General features: G+C 41.2%; 2 protein-coding genes across 3 annotated transcripts; both read right to left on the minus strand.

The window, feature by feature from the left end:
* Positions 1-82: 82 nt before the first annotated feature.
* Positions 83-7,448, minus strand: LOC122395339 (carcinine transporter-like). 2 transcript variants are annotated; one of them, XM_043392832.1, is made up of 11 exons: positions 7,325-7,392; positions 4,757-4,996; positions 3,761-4,033; positions 3,251-3,446; positions 2,797-3,055; positions 2,404-2,596; positions 2,058-2,163; positions 1,884-1,989; positions 1,616-1,828; positions 1,363-1,538; positions 83-1,148 (listed from the first exon to the last, which is right to left on the minus strand). In XM_043392832.1, the coding sequence occupies exons 3-11, from the start codon at positions 4,012-4,014 to the stop codon at positions 876-878; spliced, it is 1,776 nt and encodes a 591-aa protein (XP_043248767.1). In that variant the 5' UTR covers positions 4,015-4,033; positions 4,757-4,996; positions 7,325-7,392; the 3' UTR covers positions 83-875. The 2 variants fall into 2 exon arrangements, with proteins under 2 accessions (XP_043248767.1, XP_043248758.1); XM_043392823.1 differs by lacking the exon at positions 4,757-4,996 and having other exon boundaries at positions 84-1,148; positions 1,616-1,830; positions 1,886-1,989; positions 7,325-7,448.
* Positions 6,783-16,611, minus strand: LOC122395314 (organic cation transporter protein-like). The gene is made up of 8 exons (XM_043392764.1): positions 15,895-16,611; positions 11,468-11,651; positions 11,123-11,381; positions 8,891-9,189; positions 8,681-8,793; positions 8,347-8,561; positions 7,819-8,167; positions 6,783-7,597 (listed from the first exon to the last, which is right to left on the minus strand). Exons 1-8 carry the CDS (start codon positions 16,221-16,223, stop codon positions 7,420-7,422), a joined length of 1,926 nt encoding a protein of 641 aa, XP_043248699.1. The 5' UTR covers positions 16,224-16,611; the 3' UTR covers positions 6,783-7,419.
* Between the last annotated feature and the right edge of the window lie 651 nt (positions 16,612-17,262).

Below are 17,262 nucleotides of genomic sequence, written 5' to 3' on the forward strand. Positions count from 1 at the left end.
AAGTTTGCACGTTTCTTTATTTCCATCATGAGCTTTCGCACGAAAGGTTGTGAAATGACGGCGAAGGAGAAGATAATTGCCAATAAACGGAAACCGTGTATTCTTCGGTTAATAGAGTTGTTATTGATTCAATGATGAACACCGATCATTATGATGGCACGATATAATATTACACAGTCTTGCAATATTAGGTTGTTACTCGATTACGCGAAAGGAAACGATCGTTTCCTTTTTTCCCCCTATAAATATGCGCACAAAATGGCTGTGGATAGATTGCCCAGCAATCGGCGCGATGTGAAAAACAAGTACTTTTTTATTTTTCATAAACGCGCCAAGTCGAATTCTTGTTAAGTTTCCCCATAATTGTTGTAACTGACGCAGCAGAAACAGTGAACACTCGATGTTTATTTCTATCGTTACGAACACCGTCTTTTTACGATCAAATAGTCGCCATCTAAAACTTCTAACGACGAGTGAAACGTTTCGCTAACTAAAAACATCAATTTTCCACCACGTAAAATAAAATACCGACACTATATAGTTTTCTTTCGACAACTAAAATCAAACCTACAAAATAATTTGCTCTAATCTTTATTACCGGGCATTTCAAATACGTGTGTCGCAAAATTCTGCGCTAAAGTAAAAAAAAGTCCTTAAACTAAAGGATAAAAATAAAATCTCTATAGGAACACAACCACCAACCGTTTCTACTGCGCGTGTCGCAAAATAGAAACAGCGTTAAAACGATTGGTTCTTAAAGCATAAGAAAATAAAAATTACGTAGGAATATAGGCGTCGTTTGGTACTCGATCTCAAATTATTAGAGTGCCGCGATCGATCGAGTTCTAAAACCGTCTGGATGATTCGGCACAGTTTTACTGTTGGTCACCGTCTTCCTTATTTGCATTCTTCATTAAAACGCGAGTACACGGACGATTATCGTTCATAAGATTGGCAATGCCGGTCAAATTTCGACTTTTGTAGCAAGGCAATGACCAGAAATTTTGATCCCTCCCAAACTCTTCACCCTGGCTGATGGTGTGAGGAAGACACTGACCGAGAGTTTCCGGTAAGAAAGTGACCAGTGCGGCTCCAGCGAACGACACGATACCGATGATCAACATCGGGAATCCCTCCCACACTGTGGCCTGCCGAACAAAGCGTTATTTAGAGATCTTGGTTAGATCACACTGGCCAACAGCAAATTAGTGGGACTCTGAATCTTGTTGCGTGCTTCTAATACAAATTCAAAGCGATTCGAATACGATTCAATGTTAAGAAACTCTCGAAAGTCTTAAGCATCTTGAAAATCTTGTGAATTTGTACCTCAATGGTTGCATGGTTTAGAAGATATTCACTTACCAAGACTATTATATAGGGTGCCAATGTGTGCGCTATGATACCGAAAATATGAATAAGCGATACGCCTTGAGATCTGACTGGGGTCGGCAAGAGTTCCGCCGCGTATTGGAGACCGATATTGGCCGCCATGTTGAGACAGAATCGTGACATCACCGACATCGTTAGCTTGACGGGTACTGAAATTCAAAATGACCGTTGACCGTTGACCGTTTTGCCGTTCCTAACGATTAACAGCGTAAGCGAACGTATTTACTGGAATGGAACATGAGTTCGGCGATGCTGAGAACACAGGTGATAGCTAGGGTGAGAAATCCACAGAGCCTACGGCCCCATCGGTCCAACAGCAAAGTTAACAATAAGCCAGCCGGCAGTTCCGTAAAGCAGGACAGGGAGAACGACACGAACACCGAACTCTGGATAAGCTTCAGCGAATAAACGTGACTGTCGAACGATATCACGATGAAGCACCTGCAAGATGACACTGGTCATTCGTCGAACATTTCTTGGACTCGATTATACTTTCCAGAACAAGATTAGAAGGATGGTGTTCCGTGCCAGCCGCGGCGTTTTGAATAGATCCAACACCGTGGCAGTTTCCCGTTGTTTGGCCGAGGCTTCCAGATTCCCCTAAAACACGGCGCGAGCAACAGAATAAATTCCAAAAAGACCCAAGAAACGATATTTGGACTACTTACGAGGAAGATGTCATAAACACGTGGATCTGGATTCCTTTTATTGATTTTGGCTATTCTTCGCAATTTCTCGACAACCTTGTCTATCTTCCCATTAGAAATATACCATCTTACGAAACAAAATTGTCGTGACCAAGTTGATGACCGAAATTGTATGTTCGACGCAGGTTTAAAATGACGCAACGCTTTAAGGGGATATTCTAGTGTGAACTCCTAAAAGAATCGATGAAATATTTTATATTTTTTGTATAAACAAATCTTAAAGAATGTTAGCGAATACCGTACGTCACACTAGAATACCCCTTAGAAGGGCAAGAATTCGAGTGATTTGAATAGAATAGATCCTTACCTGGCACTCTCGGGAAGGATCCATGGCGTGATGAAGACGGACAAGAAGGGCAGAGCGTTGACATAAGTGAATAATCTCCAGTTAGAAATGTAATAAGCCATCCATGGTAGAATAGTGCTGGCGACGGCGAAATATATGCCGAAGGCTACGTTGACAACCACGGTACGTTTCGAGACGGACATGTACTCGAGCACTGAAACATAATTAACACTGGACGATATCAAATATTATAGAACAGTTGTATTTCAGATTTCGTAATTTTAATCGGAATTTTATTCTACATTAATTTTGTATTAACTCGTTTACTATTTGTTAAGCAACGCGTGTTACGTTTACCAACATAATCTATCGACCGAATGCTTGGTTTTTTCAGAGGATTCCTTTGAAACTCACCGATTATTAACGGAATATCGATGCAGTTGTCGAATGCCAATCCAGTAAGAAACCTGCATACAGCGAACGACCAGAAGCTATTTGCATTGGCGGTGGCGATAGAACCAACAAGGGCAACACTGTTGCAAACTATTAGAGCAGGAATACGTCCTTTGTGATCCGCTATCCATCCGATAAGAAAACCGCCAAGAATTGAACCGCAGAAGAAGATAGACTGTGCCGTCGACACGAAGTGTTCTTGATCGCATACCCAATCAAGCTAATCACGAAGGGTTAAGGATCAGTCGATGAAAAGAACGAGTCTGTACAAACATTCAAGCTCGATTCTCTTAAGGACGAAGCCTCGTGCGTAAAGATTTCGTCGACATTATTTTATAATTAATCGTTTCACGAGGAAATTTGACTGAAAAATTCCGGGACACGATGTGTGTGTAATACTCGAAAGATACTTCACCTCGGTGCCCACGCTGGAGTACGGGATTTCGGTGAAATTATATTCCCAGCTGGTACATCCGACGGTTCTGTTCCTTTTCAACTCTAAAGAACGTAGATCCGCGCCAGCCTTCAACAATTCGGTGAAATTTACGTCTTTGCGTCGACACTGGTCGTAATAGGGATATTCGTCCGAGGGTGGAATTGCTATTTTTATCCTAAATGCGCCGTATGAGATAAAATCGTTAACAGAATATAATCGATGTAACGAAGACTTCGATATCACAGAACAAATATACTAACAAAAATGATCAAATAGAATAGAAAAATAGAAAAATGAGAAAAGAATTTATAGATTAATAAAGAGGAATCAGATTGAATTAAAGTATAACAATTTGTCTATAATTAAATCGCACAACAAGGAGTTAAATCGTAACAAGTGTCGTTTGTAGTTAAGAATACAAATCCAATCTGTATATTGTATGACAGTTCTCAGAAGCTACTTAAATTTTTAGTTCCCGAAGAAACGTACCTGTCTGCTTGGGTAAAGTTGGAGTTCATCAATTCGTCTATCCTACACCAGTGCTCCGCGGGTGTAATGGTTATGAAAAATTGCGAGAAATAGAGGAATGCGTATGTTAAACCGAAAGGCAACAACGCCAATAAAAGCAGCCATTGATATCTGCCATAATCGCCAACGTATGGTAGAATGTCGTCAAACGTTTCTAATTTTGGCCTCAAAACTGTCCTTTCGGTTGGACTTATCGAATCGTTTAAGTTCTTCATTTCATTGTTCTTTATTTCTCTGGAACAGCAAAACGCATATCTTCATTAATATCTTTTCTTGCGATCAGTGTTCGATTCCTTGACAACGAATTTCCAACGATTGGAATGTCAAAGTTACACAAAGTGTTACCGTTGTTCTTTTGTTCACTTATGCAAAATAGGCGGAGCCAAAATATAAACACTCAACTTTGCTCGTGGCATGGATATAAATGAACCTTGTCTGCTCCCGATCGTCAATATCAGCACAAACAATTACGATCGACGGGACCATGGAACAAAGTTCAAGCAACTCCTTTCCTTGCTTCCTTTTGGACCCCTCGAGTGATAAATTAAGTGCAAGCGTGCGTTCTAATGCCAACCAATTATTGTACCGGGATCAAGTGAATCGTGACACGCGACTCGTTAAAATTCAATTGTAAACGAGACGCTGGTCCGCCGGACGAGAGAATGCAAAGTCTCTGCGTAGCTATGTCGAACGAGAGGATATTGTATGCTTAAGAGAAATAACAGAAAGTGAAAATTGCAGCACAACTTCCCACTGTATTAGAGTTATCGATCGCGATAGAGTTATCGATAACTCTATCGCGATCGATACGGATTAGGAGAAATCAAATTCGAATCCATCTTTAAGTTCCCTTCTAAATGTAAGAGGAATCAACCCTCGTGTAACTATAGAATAGAAATTATAATTATTATTTACGTAACGAGCGATGAAAAACCTTGACGAGCACAATCGAATCACCTTTTTCCGTAGATTGATGTAACGCCGATCGCGTCGAAAGATGAGCCCAACTCTAGGTTGACGAGCCAGATTGTCGTTAATTAGCATCAACTAATTGCTCGTCGGTGAAACTCTCCAGCAATTAACGTACACCGTATTCACGTCGATTTTCTCTGTGTGTCCCTTATCATGCTCGAAGATTCTCTTGTCACTGAAGCGTGAGCGTCTCCATCGCCAGCGGCTCGCGACAACCGCAAGATTCTGCACGCCGGAAACGAACAACGAACTAATTAGACGGGCAATTAACGCGAACGAAAGAGAAGAGGATCGAAGCACGTCCGACTGTTATGAGGCCTTGCACGAATATGAAGGGGAAACCGGCTCGAGTATCACTGATATAGAAGCTTGCTTAACGGAGACGAACGCGACACGTGTTTGCCAATACAGAGCCAACAAAGAAAGAGACGATCAAACAGAAACAGAAAGAGAAGACGAGCCCTCTGACTGGCAAGCAGACTGACAAGTAATTTCGCACGCTTCTCGAATCGCGATCGTTCGATGCCACGTGACAATACCAATGCAACCAACCCTTTTCTACCAACAAAATCGTTGTTCTATAAAGCATTTCAGTTATTTTCGGAGCTTATTCGGTTTACAAATTACGACGATGCACTTTGGATGCAGTAAAAGTTTAACGATCATCGACAGCGATAGTGGCAAAGAGTATAATTACGTATCCGTTATCGAGTCTAGTATTATTTCAACGAGTTGGTCTGGCACAGCTTCAAATACATATATTGCGTGCGTGTGACATTGACGCGAGAGAATATAAGATTACAATGTTCCGTGTCTATAAATAATTTTGCAACTAGACACAATCAATCACCTCCGACGCAACTTCCGCCAGAGTGTACGTTACACTGAAAACTTATCCGTAAGGACAAATTTCGGGTAAGGTAAACGAGTTTTGTACAATCTATTTCTGGAGATATTGCCTGAACACACCCCTGTTTGTTCGTTATTTCACGAGAACCGAGATGTTAACGAGAAAAAAATTTAGATCGACGAAAGCATGTCACGGATCTTATCGTTTCGCAGGGAAGATCTAGAAAATCTAACAACTATTGTTATTGTAGCTATCTCTAACGACAATCACTAGTGTGCACTATTGTATCCCTCTTAGTTTACACGTTTAACAAACGAATTCTACATAATGGAGCCATTCCGTTTCACAGGACACTGCAACTTTTTTCGCAACGTTCTACATAGAATATCCTTCGCCCGACGTCCATTAAATGAGCTACATGGAGTTCACCCTCCCTGCTACAATGCTATCTGAATAACGTTTAACTTTGAAAATAGAAAAATAGTTTCTGGGCCATTCAAGCAACAAATAAGAGTCAAGATATTCGATTCGGAATATGTAAGACGCTTCATGGTACTAAAACAAGAAACACGACAATCTGAATCTGAATATTACAGACATCCCATTTGCATACATACCACTGTCAAGAAACGGGATTAATCCTGGGAACTATCGTACGAACGGACTACGTACTTCCCCCTAACTCTAACAACGTTATTTGTCTCGAATATGTAAATCAATCTTCCCACAATATCCAAAGAATAACGCATCGCATTGGGAGCATATACTAGTTCGCGTATTTTGATTACATTGTGTTGATATTAATTGGCGAACGATAACACCAATAATGTCATGAACTCGCATTTAGTAAACCTCATCGTTAACACGCTTAAATTTTACCGATAACAGATTAGTAAATTAAATAAATATTTTATACAAACAATTGCAAACCATCGAGAATATTCAAAGCAATCTGGAATAGGAAAAACGAATTCATCGAAGTTAAATATTTTCACTTTAAATATCTCTGTCAACGACCCGCATATAGAAACTGATATGTACGATAAGAAGATGTAAATATCGTGTAATACGTCATCAGGATTAAAGATAATCCTAATCTTTATTCATAGTATCGGCACGGTTTGGTAGGAAATGGATGTTTGGAAAATTTTTTAACCGATCCGATGATCTACGTCGCTTTTATTAAAAAACACTGACGATTTTGGTTACAGCAAAAATAAAAATAAGTTCCATCGTTCGCGCGCATGTACGAACGACTTCTAATATATTCACCTAGAAATTTTTACACGTATTTACACAACTTACGCTCGTGTTGGTTAAGTTATTTCAACTTCGAGCCGCTCAGCATCTGCTAGAAACGAGTTAAGAATTCACAGTTTTATCTTTCGTTTCCTACTCGGAAAGGCAAATCCGCTAGACATTTGGAGCAAATTGAGCTTGACCCTCGCACAACGGTCTCCGGGTACATTTTGACCCATAGAAACTGGTTATTTTATAGAGGAATACTAATTAACGAAATTCGGATGCGAATCAAAATAGACCCGGAGTCCGTATCGCGTGTATTCGTATCGTGGCACAACATAAGATTCACAAAGAAAAGAAGAAAAGGATTTCTTCGAATTCTAATCACATTTTCACGATATTTTCTTCAAATTTTGTATGATAAGAAGGACTTTCATTTAATGTACATATTGCAACCATACCATCATTCATCAATGCGAATAGAAGCACGCGTTTCTTCGTCAAATGCTTATCGTTGGAGGATTGACAATTCTGTGGGAAATGGACACAGTTTTCGCTACAATCTTTCCACTTCCGTGATAGAGTTGCTGCTCTTTCTCGACCTCACGCTCGTTCTCCGTATCATGCTGCTTCTCAACGTTTCACCACGAAGAGAGGCCCTCATCGAGTTCCTGACGCTACCTCGAGAGAACGTTTTGAACGTAGCCGAAGGCGTTTCATCGTCCTCGCGGTTCCTACAAAAGATTAAGAAGATCGATTGGGATTATTAATACTTTGTACTCTGAGACTTTTCTCTGATCAAAAGATTAGTTGTTTGCTAGATTTATGATGTTCGTTCATAGAGGATAACCGAGTACAAAGGGGTCATCCACCATGTGCACAAAAACTTTGTCGCCGTGATTGATTAAAAATTTTCAAAAAGACGCTGGTGACGCATTATCGGCTTGAAACTCACCTACTGATACAAGGGAAGTCCCACATTTTCTGGTCTTTACCAAAGTCCTCGCCGTCCTGTAACGTTTGCGGAAGATCCTTGTCCAGCGTTTCCGGTAAAAACAGAGTGAGAAGACCGCCAGCGATCCCGAGGACGCCCAACACCAGAAGGGGCAGAATCGTCGAGACCACGTTGAGATAAACCACGAAGGGTGCCAAAATGCTCGCGACGTATCCCATTATGTGTATCAAGGCCACACCCTGAGCCCTGACGACGGTCGGCAATACTTCAGCCGCGTACTGGAGGCCGATGTTGTACGATATGTTTATCCAAAATCTACCCAGAATGGCCAAAGTGGCCGAGTAGATATCTGAGAAGGAAAATAAGAATCTTCTTTAAAAGAAAAACTTGTATGACTTAGAATTAAAAACACGAGCACCATGTTGTAAATAACAATACACGGAATTGTACAACTTGTCATTCATCAATGGAAGATTTAGAGTCTAGAATTATCGTGTGACAAGCGTGTAACGAGATAGAGATACGAACTGTTGGAAACCGCGGAAGCCCAAATACTGAAAATTCCGGAAACGACCAGAGAACCGCAGGCCAGCCATCTTCTGCCCCATCTGTCGAGAACAGCTGTGAGAAATGTGTCAGCGGGCAATTCAGTCGCCGCCGCGATCGTGAATGTCACGAAAACGTTTAAGCCTAAGTTATCGACGTTCCGTACATGACCATCGAACACCAAAGAGATCGCCATCCTACGATGTAAACGTAAGAAACAAAAAAAACCTCTGTTCTTTAAAAAAATTCTTAAGTAACACTTTGAGGCGTTTATAATCATCATATACTCGATGGCTGGTTGTATAGCGGAACCTACCATATTACAATAAATAAGATCGTGATATTCCGAAGCCGTGGTGTTCTAAATAAATCCAGCACGGAGTACATTCTGTCCGCTTCCTCTTCTTTACAGACTTTGGCACAGGTCTCCTATCATTTCGAAAAATAACAATTAACGCGTCCGTCACCGTTTGTGTCATACGATCGAACATATTTATACTAAATTATTATATTTCACGCTGTTTACCCTAAATCGTTTGTAGACATCGTCGGGCACTTTTGTACCGTTTACTTGCTCGAATTTGTTCAGGATCCCGATGGCTCTATCTATTTGGCCTTGACTCACAAGCCACCGAGCACTTTCCGGTACCAACCAAGGCGTCGCCACTGCCAAGACAAGAGGAACCGACGTCGCGATGCAGGTCATCCTCCAGTCCGCCAAAAAATATGCGATCCAGGGTAAAACGCAGGCAGCGAAAGTGAAGAATATGGCTATCGACATGTTCGCTACGAACGTCCGCCATTTTGGTCCAACGTACTCCAACACTAAAGATGCAAAGAAAAGATTTATTAACTGTAACGAATTTAATTTCTACAATTCCAAATAACTATCAAATTGATAACTTAATTTCGGAATTTAAAAAAGGAACAACGAATCGCTACGAGCATCGTAGTTGCGCCGTATTAAAGAAGATTCTGAATTAAAGACTCCCATTAAGTGCGTAACACTATCGCTTCGTTAAGAACAATTATTCCTAATTTCGCGAAGCACATAAATAGTCGTCGTTCGGTGTTTTTTATTCCCAGCGCCATTGCACAATCGAAGAATTAATTCCACGTTCCTAACTTATTAATCCTTGGTCACGAGGCGCTCGATTAATTCGCCAACACGTGCTACGCGTGACACGTGAAAGTCACGCAAACGTAAATTTCATTGTCCAAGGCGACCCGTCGATTATCCTGATCTCGAAGTGTCTTGTCTTCCTGAGAGAATATCAGAGATCGATAAATACTTTCCGACGAAGGTAACGCGTGCAATAAGGAAACTCGAGGACGAATCGAAAGGAGTCTATTACCTTCGACTGTCGATTATTAGATGCTAAGACGATCGTCCAAATGGTTGTTAAATAAATTAATAATTGTCTTGAACTAGCAAAAATACTATACAAGGAAAGATCACGAATTAAAGAGACAAAGAACCAGAAGGAAACCAGCAATCCCGAACGAAAATAGAAAACCTCCTGTGAGTTTGCTTAATTATATCCTACGTATCAAGGTTTATCGCCACAATCATGACAAAGTTATGCCTTCTGATCGAATATTCGCTTTTCTCGAAGGTATTTCCTTCGTCGGTTGCAGAAAATATTCAGTTAGACGTCACCGTCGATCAGACAAAGTTGGTTTTAATTCCCCGATTACTAAGTCGAAGATCAACACGTGCCACGTGTTATTTGAATTTAATCGAACCTATCGCGTATTTTTGCTCGAATTTCCATTCGCTTCTCTAATCACTGCACTCGGATGCAAACTCACGTACGTAGCCTATTGAAAGTACGAGATTTATTGTTCGGAGAACCGATGACTTACTCATCGAAGAAAGGATTGTTAATGACTAGCTGACGATTTGCGGATAATGAAATTATCGAATGTTGTCAAGGTCGAAAGTTCCATCGAATAGCGACAATTCCTAAACTATGAATTTTACGAAATTTTCAGTTCACCACCGTGGCAGAAAAAAGTGTTAAAAGATATTTTTGCGATCGAAGAACATAATATTTCAGTTATGAAAATCGAAACGAAACTCTTGCGCGTGCATTAACCATGACCGAATGACTCAAGCAGAGCCTAGAAAGATTTACGACAACCGGCGGGATTTCGTCTGGTTTCTATCGAAAACTAGGCCAAGTTGACGAGAGCCGAGACATTAATCGTCCTGGTACTCGGATTTCCTAATTGCCAAAGCATCCGTTTTCAGCGATCGCAATTTATCGCATGCGAGCTCCCGATCGTCTCTGCCGAACGAACGCGAAAGAAGATTGATCGATACGGTCGTCGACGTATGTTAATCTCGAGCTTGATGAAAGTAAATCACCGGTAGGAAACGCGATAGCGATTATTAACTCCGTTCGAACGTGTAATGAATTACATCATTGAGTCCGTAGCCGCCGTACGTGTATCGCGTATCGCGCATCGAAAGTAATCCCGCGCATAATTATCCCGCAACGTATCGCAAACATTCCACGTATTATAAAAATATAAAGTTACATTTTAAGAAACAAAGGAGCAGTTGCAGTTTTCAGATACATTACGCTTGTTCGCATCCCTGACCGTTTTAGAGATATAATTTTTCTCAGTTGCGTGGGACGCAAGAAAAGTACTATGTAGACGTCTCGAAGCTCTATCTCTGCGAAGTTATCTTTAAACCTGTACTGGATTTACGAACGAGTGCAACAATAAGTGAAAAGAAAAGGATGGTTACCTAATATGTACATCATGGTGAAGCAATTGTCGAAAGCGAAACCGACGAAGAAGCGGCACAGCGTGAACTGCCAGAAGCTTTGAGAAAACGCGGTGGCGACTCCCGCCACGAAACCCATCAGATTCGCCCCGATCAGAGCCGGTATCCTGCCATATTGATCAGCTATCCAACCGAAAATTAACCCTCCGAAGATGGCACCGACGAAGAAGATGCTCTGCGCCGTGGTTGGCAGGGCACTGTAATCGCACACCCATCCTAACTACAACAAATGATCGCAACAGACGGTTGAAGACCATTAAAAAAGCGCAAGTGGTCGGGAAAGAAAATGATCGAAGAAAGTCCCACCTCGGTCGCTACGGTTGCGTAAGGGATGCTGGTGTAATTAAATTCCCAACCGTGTTGGCAGCCACTTCTTGGCCACGATGGGTCCGGTTCGTGTCTTCCACTTAATAGAATCTCGGTGTAATTTACATCGTACATGCTGCATCTCGAGTAACCTTCATGGTCGATCGGTATCGCCAGTAAGAGTCTGAAAGAAAAGAAAAGGGATCACCGGGTAGTTCAGGGACTTGGACGTTTCAACAGGTGGATAATTAACAAGAGTCCCATGAACTAACGAGCTGTAAGGCAGTCGGTAAATTTGTTCCCGTTTGGTTCTCGATTCATCGTGATTATTATTCCTTGTACGCTCTGATAGCATTCCCGACTAAATAGAGAATCGATACGCCGCATTTAGTAACTCAATAATACGACAGAATTGCAAAAATCGTACCACCTGAGGTATTTCATCCTGCGTTCTATATTTGACACTGATTTGTACAGAAATTAATATCCATATTAAACCTTTTATCAATCCGTTCGTTGTAAAATGATACCTCTATATTGCTTCGTTAATTATTTTGAAAATATTCGATAAATTGGATACATTACCTAACAAACTTTTAACATAATTATACCAAGGAAAGATTGGTTCGTAATGATGACCAAGCGTTGAAATCGACTTTACTAATGATAAGTGTAATTAAGGTAATTTACTAATGATGATTCACATCCGCTTCTGGTGTTTGTCGTTTCAGTAGAATAGGAAGTTCATGTCAGAATGATCGACGCTGTCTGAACCAAACCGACCTTAACCACTTGCGTGACATTGTGGAACAGTTTCTGACTAAATTAAAGTCTTAAAAAGTTAATGATATTTCAGACCCCTCCTCAGAGAACTATTAGACATCAGAGTACAAATGCATCCTCAAGAATATAAAGAATCGATTAAACTTGTTTTTTAGAGCAGACCTCTTTGGCACATTGTTGCTGCAACGTGGCCTTGATCTTTTTAAAACATCGATTATCTATCGTACAGAGCGAAGCATCGAATTTTCATAGCTAAGAAAAATTCTCATTACAGTCGTACGTGTCTTGTACTTTCGCGCTTAATCACGCTCGTCGTCTGACCTTTGCGTGCGAAGCAAACGAACGACGACATGTTACTTGACGCCGATTGCATTATGCGCACGTACGGTGCATTTTTCATTCCGGATTCACCGTTATGAACCCCGCGTGTCACGGAAAACTGCTATGAAAAACGATGAAAGGAATGCTGTAAAAATAATTCTTTCACGTAACTATTAATTCTAGACGATAGTCATCCGATGTCACTTCCACCATTTCTGCCATAAACGATCGAATGACTTGTTTTGCAATTTGTAATTATAACTATGCATTTTCAATACATCATCGTATTCTGAAGTTTCGTACGGCTCTTATCGACGTGCATAAATGATTACTTTTACAAACTTCCTTTTTTTTTCCTATTACGCGTATAGTTGTTGCACAGTAAGTATATAATGCTCTTACGAAACTCGTAATGATCTGATCTATGGAAGAAATGGGTCGATGACTAGATCAGTGTCGAAATTAGGTACACTTACACTATCTGGAATCTGTAAATAACAGATAGTGTGTATCGCGGTATCGCGAACGAGGCCTGCCGTTAAGTTGTGAAAGGTGCCACTATAAACGCGATCTAACATTTGTGTATGTCGTTCCCTCCTGTTCAATTAGCACACGACGTTGGACCGAGTGTTACACGTTTAATGCTATTTCTCGCATTCACGCTCCCATTAATTCGTACGAAGGCTTCGTGTTGCATAGTTTCTAGTGAATGGTCGTGCTTCGGACGACAATACTCGCGCGTCAAAGAACGCTGCGCGGAACACATCGAGCGGACGCGTTCATGCGATCATTTAATTGCATTATTGTAACATAACATAACATCCTGTAGCGTCGAAGATATCCTCTGTTTCTTTCCACGTACTTTGTACATTTATACGTTCATTCTGGTTTTCCCGGCACTCTTTTCTTTCTGCGTGTGCGAAACGATGGGAACAGACGATAAAAAGTAGTGGAAACAAATTAACAAAAATATCTCCTATGGAAGTGATGAAAACTTTCGCGTATCCCTAGCATTTTTAGTAAAATCCTTTACACGCCATTGTGTGACAACGCGTCTATTAACAGTGATGTGATAAACTGTAGCAGAAGTTTCGAGTAAGCAAAATGATCCAAGCACAATATCGTCGAGTTTACGGAAAAATTAACGACTACCAGCAAACTATTTAGCACTGTACGTGAGTCTAGAGACTGTAATCTACAGATACGAATTTTAAACATTTATTTTCGATGTGTGTATTCTGCCTAGAAGTTTAGGGCTACTTCCTCGACGAGTTGCTGGAATAATGTAGACTAAGAACAGAACCCTTCCAGTAATTCCGAGTCTAAATCCCTCTAACAAATTTTTCAACCCCACGACATACAAATGAAACGTAATTCATTGCGATCCAAAAACACTGTTCAGTTTGGTCCGACTGAACAGTTATGCAAACTTGGAAACAGAGCAGATTATTTACATAGCTAAACTAGTGGACGATAATCAAGTAACAGTATAAAGTAAAACAACAGTTCCGTGAAGTGCGACATTTTTTCAAGACGTTCTAACAAGTGTAGAGAAATTAGACACGACCAGTGACCACCATGGCAGCCAATGTGTCAAGCTACATAATCGTTATGCTTACATCATCGTGAAGCTATTTATCAACCGATCATCAAATAATCCTTATTTTTGTTGCGGAGCGTATTACGCAAGACGACGGAAAACAAAACAGGAGAACTGTTGCGCTTACCAAGACTAAGAAGCGCGAGTTTTATCGAGACTTTTACGAGCCGCTACCGGCCAGTGGCTGAAGTATTACATTATTTGAATAACATCAAGGTTGTTAACCCGCTGTGTGCAGTTTATGCGAGAGCACCGTAACTGGGCGCGAAGGTGCAATCGACTTGTTCCCTCGAACAGTTTCGTCACCGTATTTCCACGCTTTCCGGAGACGGTCGTGGCGCCCGATAGCCGTCGTTGCAATTTCAGTTTTCAGCGATTCTCTTTTGCGCCAAGCGTGTTCCACGCTTAAATGTAAATCACCGTTTTAAATCCAAGAACGATCCTGCCGTATTGAGACACACCGAGCGTAGAGTTTCAGAGAAACCTCGCTTTCGTCAACGATGAAATCGTTTAGATCGTGGAGCAATGGCTCGATCAAATGGCCCGAACTACGCGAAAAAAAATTAGACTTTCATCTTCTTTATACTTTGGAGTACCTAGCAATTTTGTAATTATAGTACGTACGGGATTGTTGTGCAATATTTGAAGATACATTATCATCGAAAACTCGACGTGGCGCTCCTGACGAAAACAATAGTTTTATGTACGAATTTCCGCGAGTTGTCATGTTAGATTGTTGGGCGGAAGCAGAACGCTGCTACACAATCATCGTTGTATTTTAACGTACGACTTATCATACAATAAATCGTTAAGACCATAACACCCAAATACGTAACAAGACATAATTTAAAAAAAACATATAGTTCCAGGAATTAATGAATTAATTCGTAAAATAACATACTATTGTGACAACTTTGAAAACACGTACGATAAACGTCGTTACTGTACTAATTTAAACCACTTATCAAGTTTCAATTTAGGCGGCGCATAACGGTACGAATCTAAAAGAAACGAGATAAATAATTATCACACTAACGCGGAATTCGATTTTCAAAGTAAAATTTCACTATTTCCGTTAGATAAATAACTGCTCAACCACGAGAAAAATTATTCGCGATCTGGTCGTGTCTTGACCGCTTTGAATTGTAAAACGGAACGTCGACGATCGCAATTTTTTTATGTTATTAATTAATGCGGCGGCAGAAACTCGTCCAAAGCTCACGCAATCCGATCGCATTTTTCATCGAGTGTCTCATCGATAGTTTCTGCAAGTAATTTCTTGCAGCGCGGAAAACCGTCAGACGCGCGTCTAGGCTTCTAAAAACTTTTATTTTGCATACGGGATACGCAAACACCGTAATAAGCGCCGGGACGATCGTTTTCCACGCTACTCGTGGAATCGAGGCGACTAGGTCTCGTCTTCCGAAGTAATTACAGCTTGCACACAATGGAACCGTTCCAAGGAATTGTCTCGAAAACGTTCTTAATGAGCGCAACGTGTTCTCATTAAAAAGAATAATCGTAACGTAGAATCTTCTTTCATAAATGAGAAGAAAATTTGATCGATGCCAGGACTCGTTTACGTAAATAAAATGCAACTCGGAAAGTCTATTGCCAAAATAATGCACATGTTAGTGTCTAAAATCAATGTTTCGGTTTCGTGGATAATCTCAGGGGTTTGACAGTCATCAAGTGTTAAGAAGAAACGAAGTAAATCACGCACCTTTCTTGGAGGGTGAGATTCTCGAGTTCGGGTACCAAGCACCAATGTTCGTTCGGCACGAGAGTGATGAATATCTGCGAGAAATAGACCCAGGCGACGAACGATGCAAAAGGGATCATCAGAAGGAAGAGGATCTTCTGATAGAGGCCGAACTCTCCGACGTAAGGCAGCAGCTCGTCAAAATCCATGTCCCTCGATTCGTCTTTGGCTTTCGCGTTAGGAGCAGTCGAATTCGTTTCCAGGTTCAATGAGCTTTGGCAAGGTGTTGCGTTGCTGGCGCCAGCGTCATCCAGACCCGCGGTCGTTTCGAATTTTTCTTGCGGAGGCATCTTCCTTTCGACGATCGACGTTACGGGAACCACGATTCTTCGATATCCTCCGTCGAAAACAGCCCGATCGTTGAGGCGACTCGATCACTTTCTCTCCGTTGAAATTGCAGTGTCCTCGCGTAGATCACGCATCACCGAATGCATCGTGCCGATTTCGTTTCAGCAAACAAAGCCTTCAGACAGATTAATCCGCGCGTTTCGATGATAACAGCTAAAGCGCGATATCGGGACAGTGATTTTTTTAGAGATCCGTATCAGGCAGACGGACGATCCTCGCGCTCGTCGTCAGCATCGCGAGAACTCGTCTGTGAATTCTGGTTACTCGTTCGCGGGTCAGGCTAGTCCGACGTGGCCCGGAGAAGCATCGAAAAAAGCGGACAAATCCTCACCGAAGTGTACAGAACTGAAACGATCGGTTCCGTAGCTGGCTATATAGCCACCGACGACGACGTACTCCCTCTCTTTTCCACTGCCAACAGATTTCAGTGTTCCGCGAATGGCATTGAACGGAGCTGCGGATCGCGTCAATCATTTTCGCGGTTGGTAACCGTCTAATTGAACAGGCGACTTAAGGAACAGTACTCAAATTCCAAAATCAGTCCTTTTCAAATGATCTCGAAACTTAACGCAGAATTCATACAGCGTATACCACGATTTACTAACATTCACTTATTCTATAAACTTATATCAGTTATCGTAAAACTTGAACTAACTCTAAGTAACCATTGCTCGCGATACATTTGCATCAACGTTTTCTCTATGCTTTAAAACATTCTGAGAACTCTGTTTCTAGAATAGAGGTTGCTTTAGAAACAGAACAAAGTCGCAAGAGGGAAACTCGTTGAATTCTTGGCCAAGAAGTCGCGAACAAGCATGGAGATTTGGACTGATGGATCGTCACTCTGTAGAAACCAAGTGTCATCTTTTCATAGATCTGTTTTTTGAGAACTGCATCACGCAGACGTTTCATAATATTCAAGTGGTATTCTTTACTGACTTCTGGCCACTTGATACAAGTTCTTTATGAAAGACCGCAAGG

Source organism: Colletes gigas, unplaced genomic scaffold, assembly GCF_013123115.1.
Source record: "Colletes gigas isolate AHSC1104 unplaced genomic scaffold, ASM1312311v1 Colletes_gigas_Sc00001, whole genome shotgun sequence".
NCBI lineage: Eukaryota > Metazoa > Arthropoda > Insecta > Hymenoptera > Colletidae > Colletes > Colletes gigas.

Bases quoted from the DNA above. Each gene is read 5' to 3' on its own strand.
- LOC122395314 (XM_043392764.1), bottom strand. From the start codon at position 16,223: ATGCCTCCGCAAGAAAAATTCGAAACGACCGCGGGTCTGGATGACGCT. The intron at 11,382-11,467 runs GTGGGACTTTCT...CATTTGTTGTAG, and splicing joins ACGCAACCGTAGCGACCGAG to TTAGGATGGGTGTGCGATTA. The intron at 8,562-8,680 runs GTAGGTTCCGCT...TTTACATCGTAG, and splicing joins ATCTTATTTATTGTAATATG to GATGGCGATCTCTTTGGTGT.
- LOC122395339 (XM_043392832.1), bottom strand. From the start codon at position 4,014: ATGAAGAACTTAAACGATTCGATAAGTCCAACCGAAAGGACAGTTTTG. The intron at 2,164-2,403 runs GTAAGGATCTAT...TTGTTTCGTAAG, and splicing joins ATCCTTCCCGAGAGTGCCAG to ATGGTATATTTCTAATGGGA. The intron at 1,149-1,362 runs GTAAGTGAATAT...TTTGTTCGGCAG, and splicing joins CACCCTATATAATAGTCTTG to GCCACAGTGTGGGAGGGATT.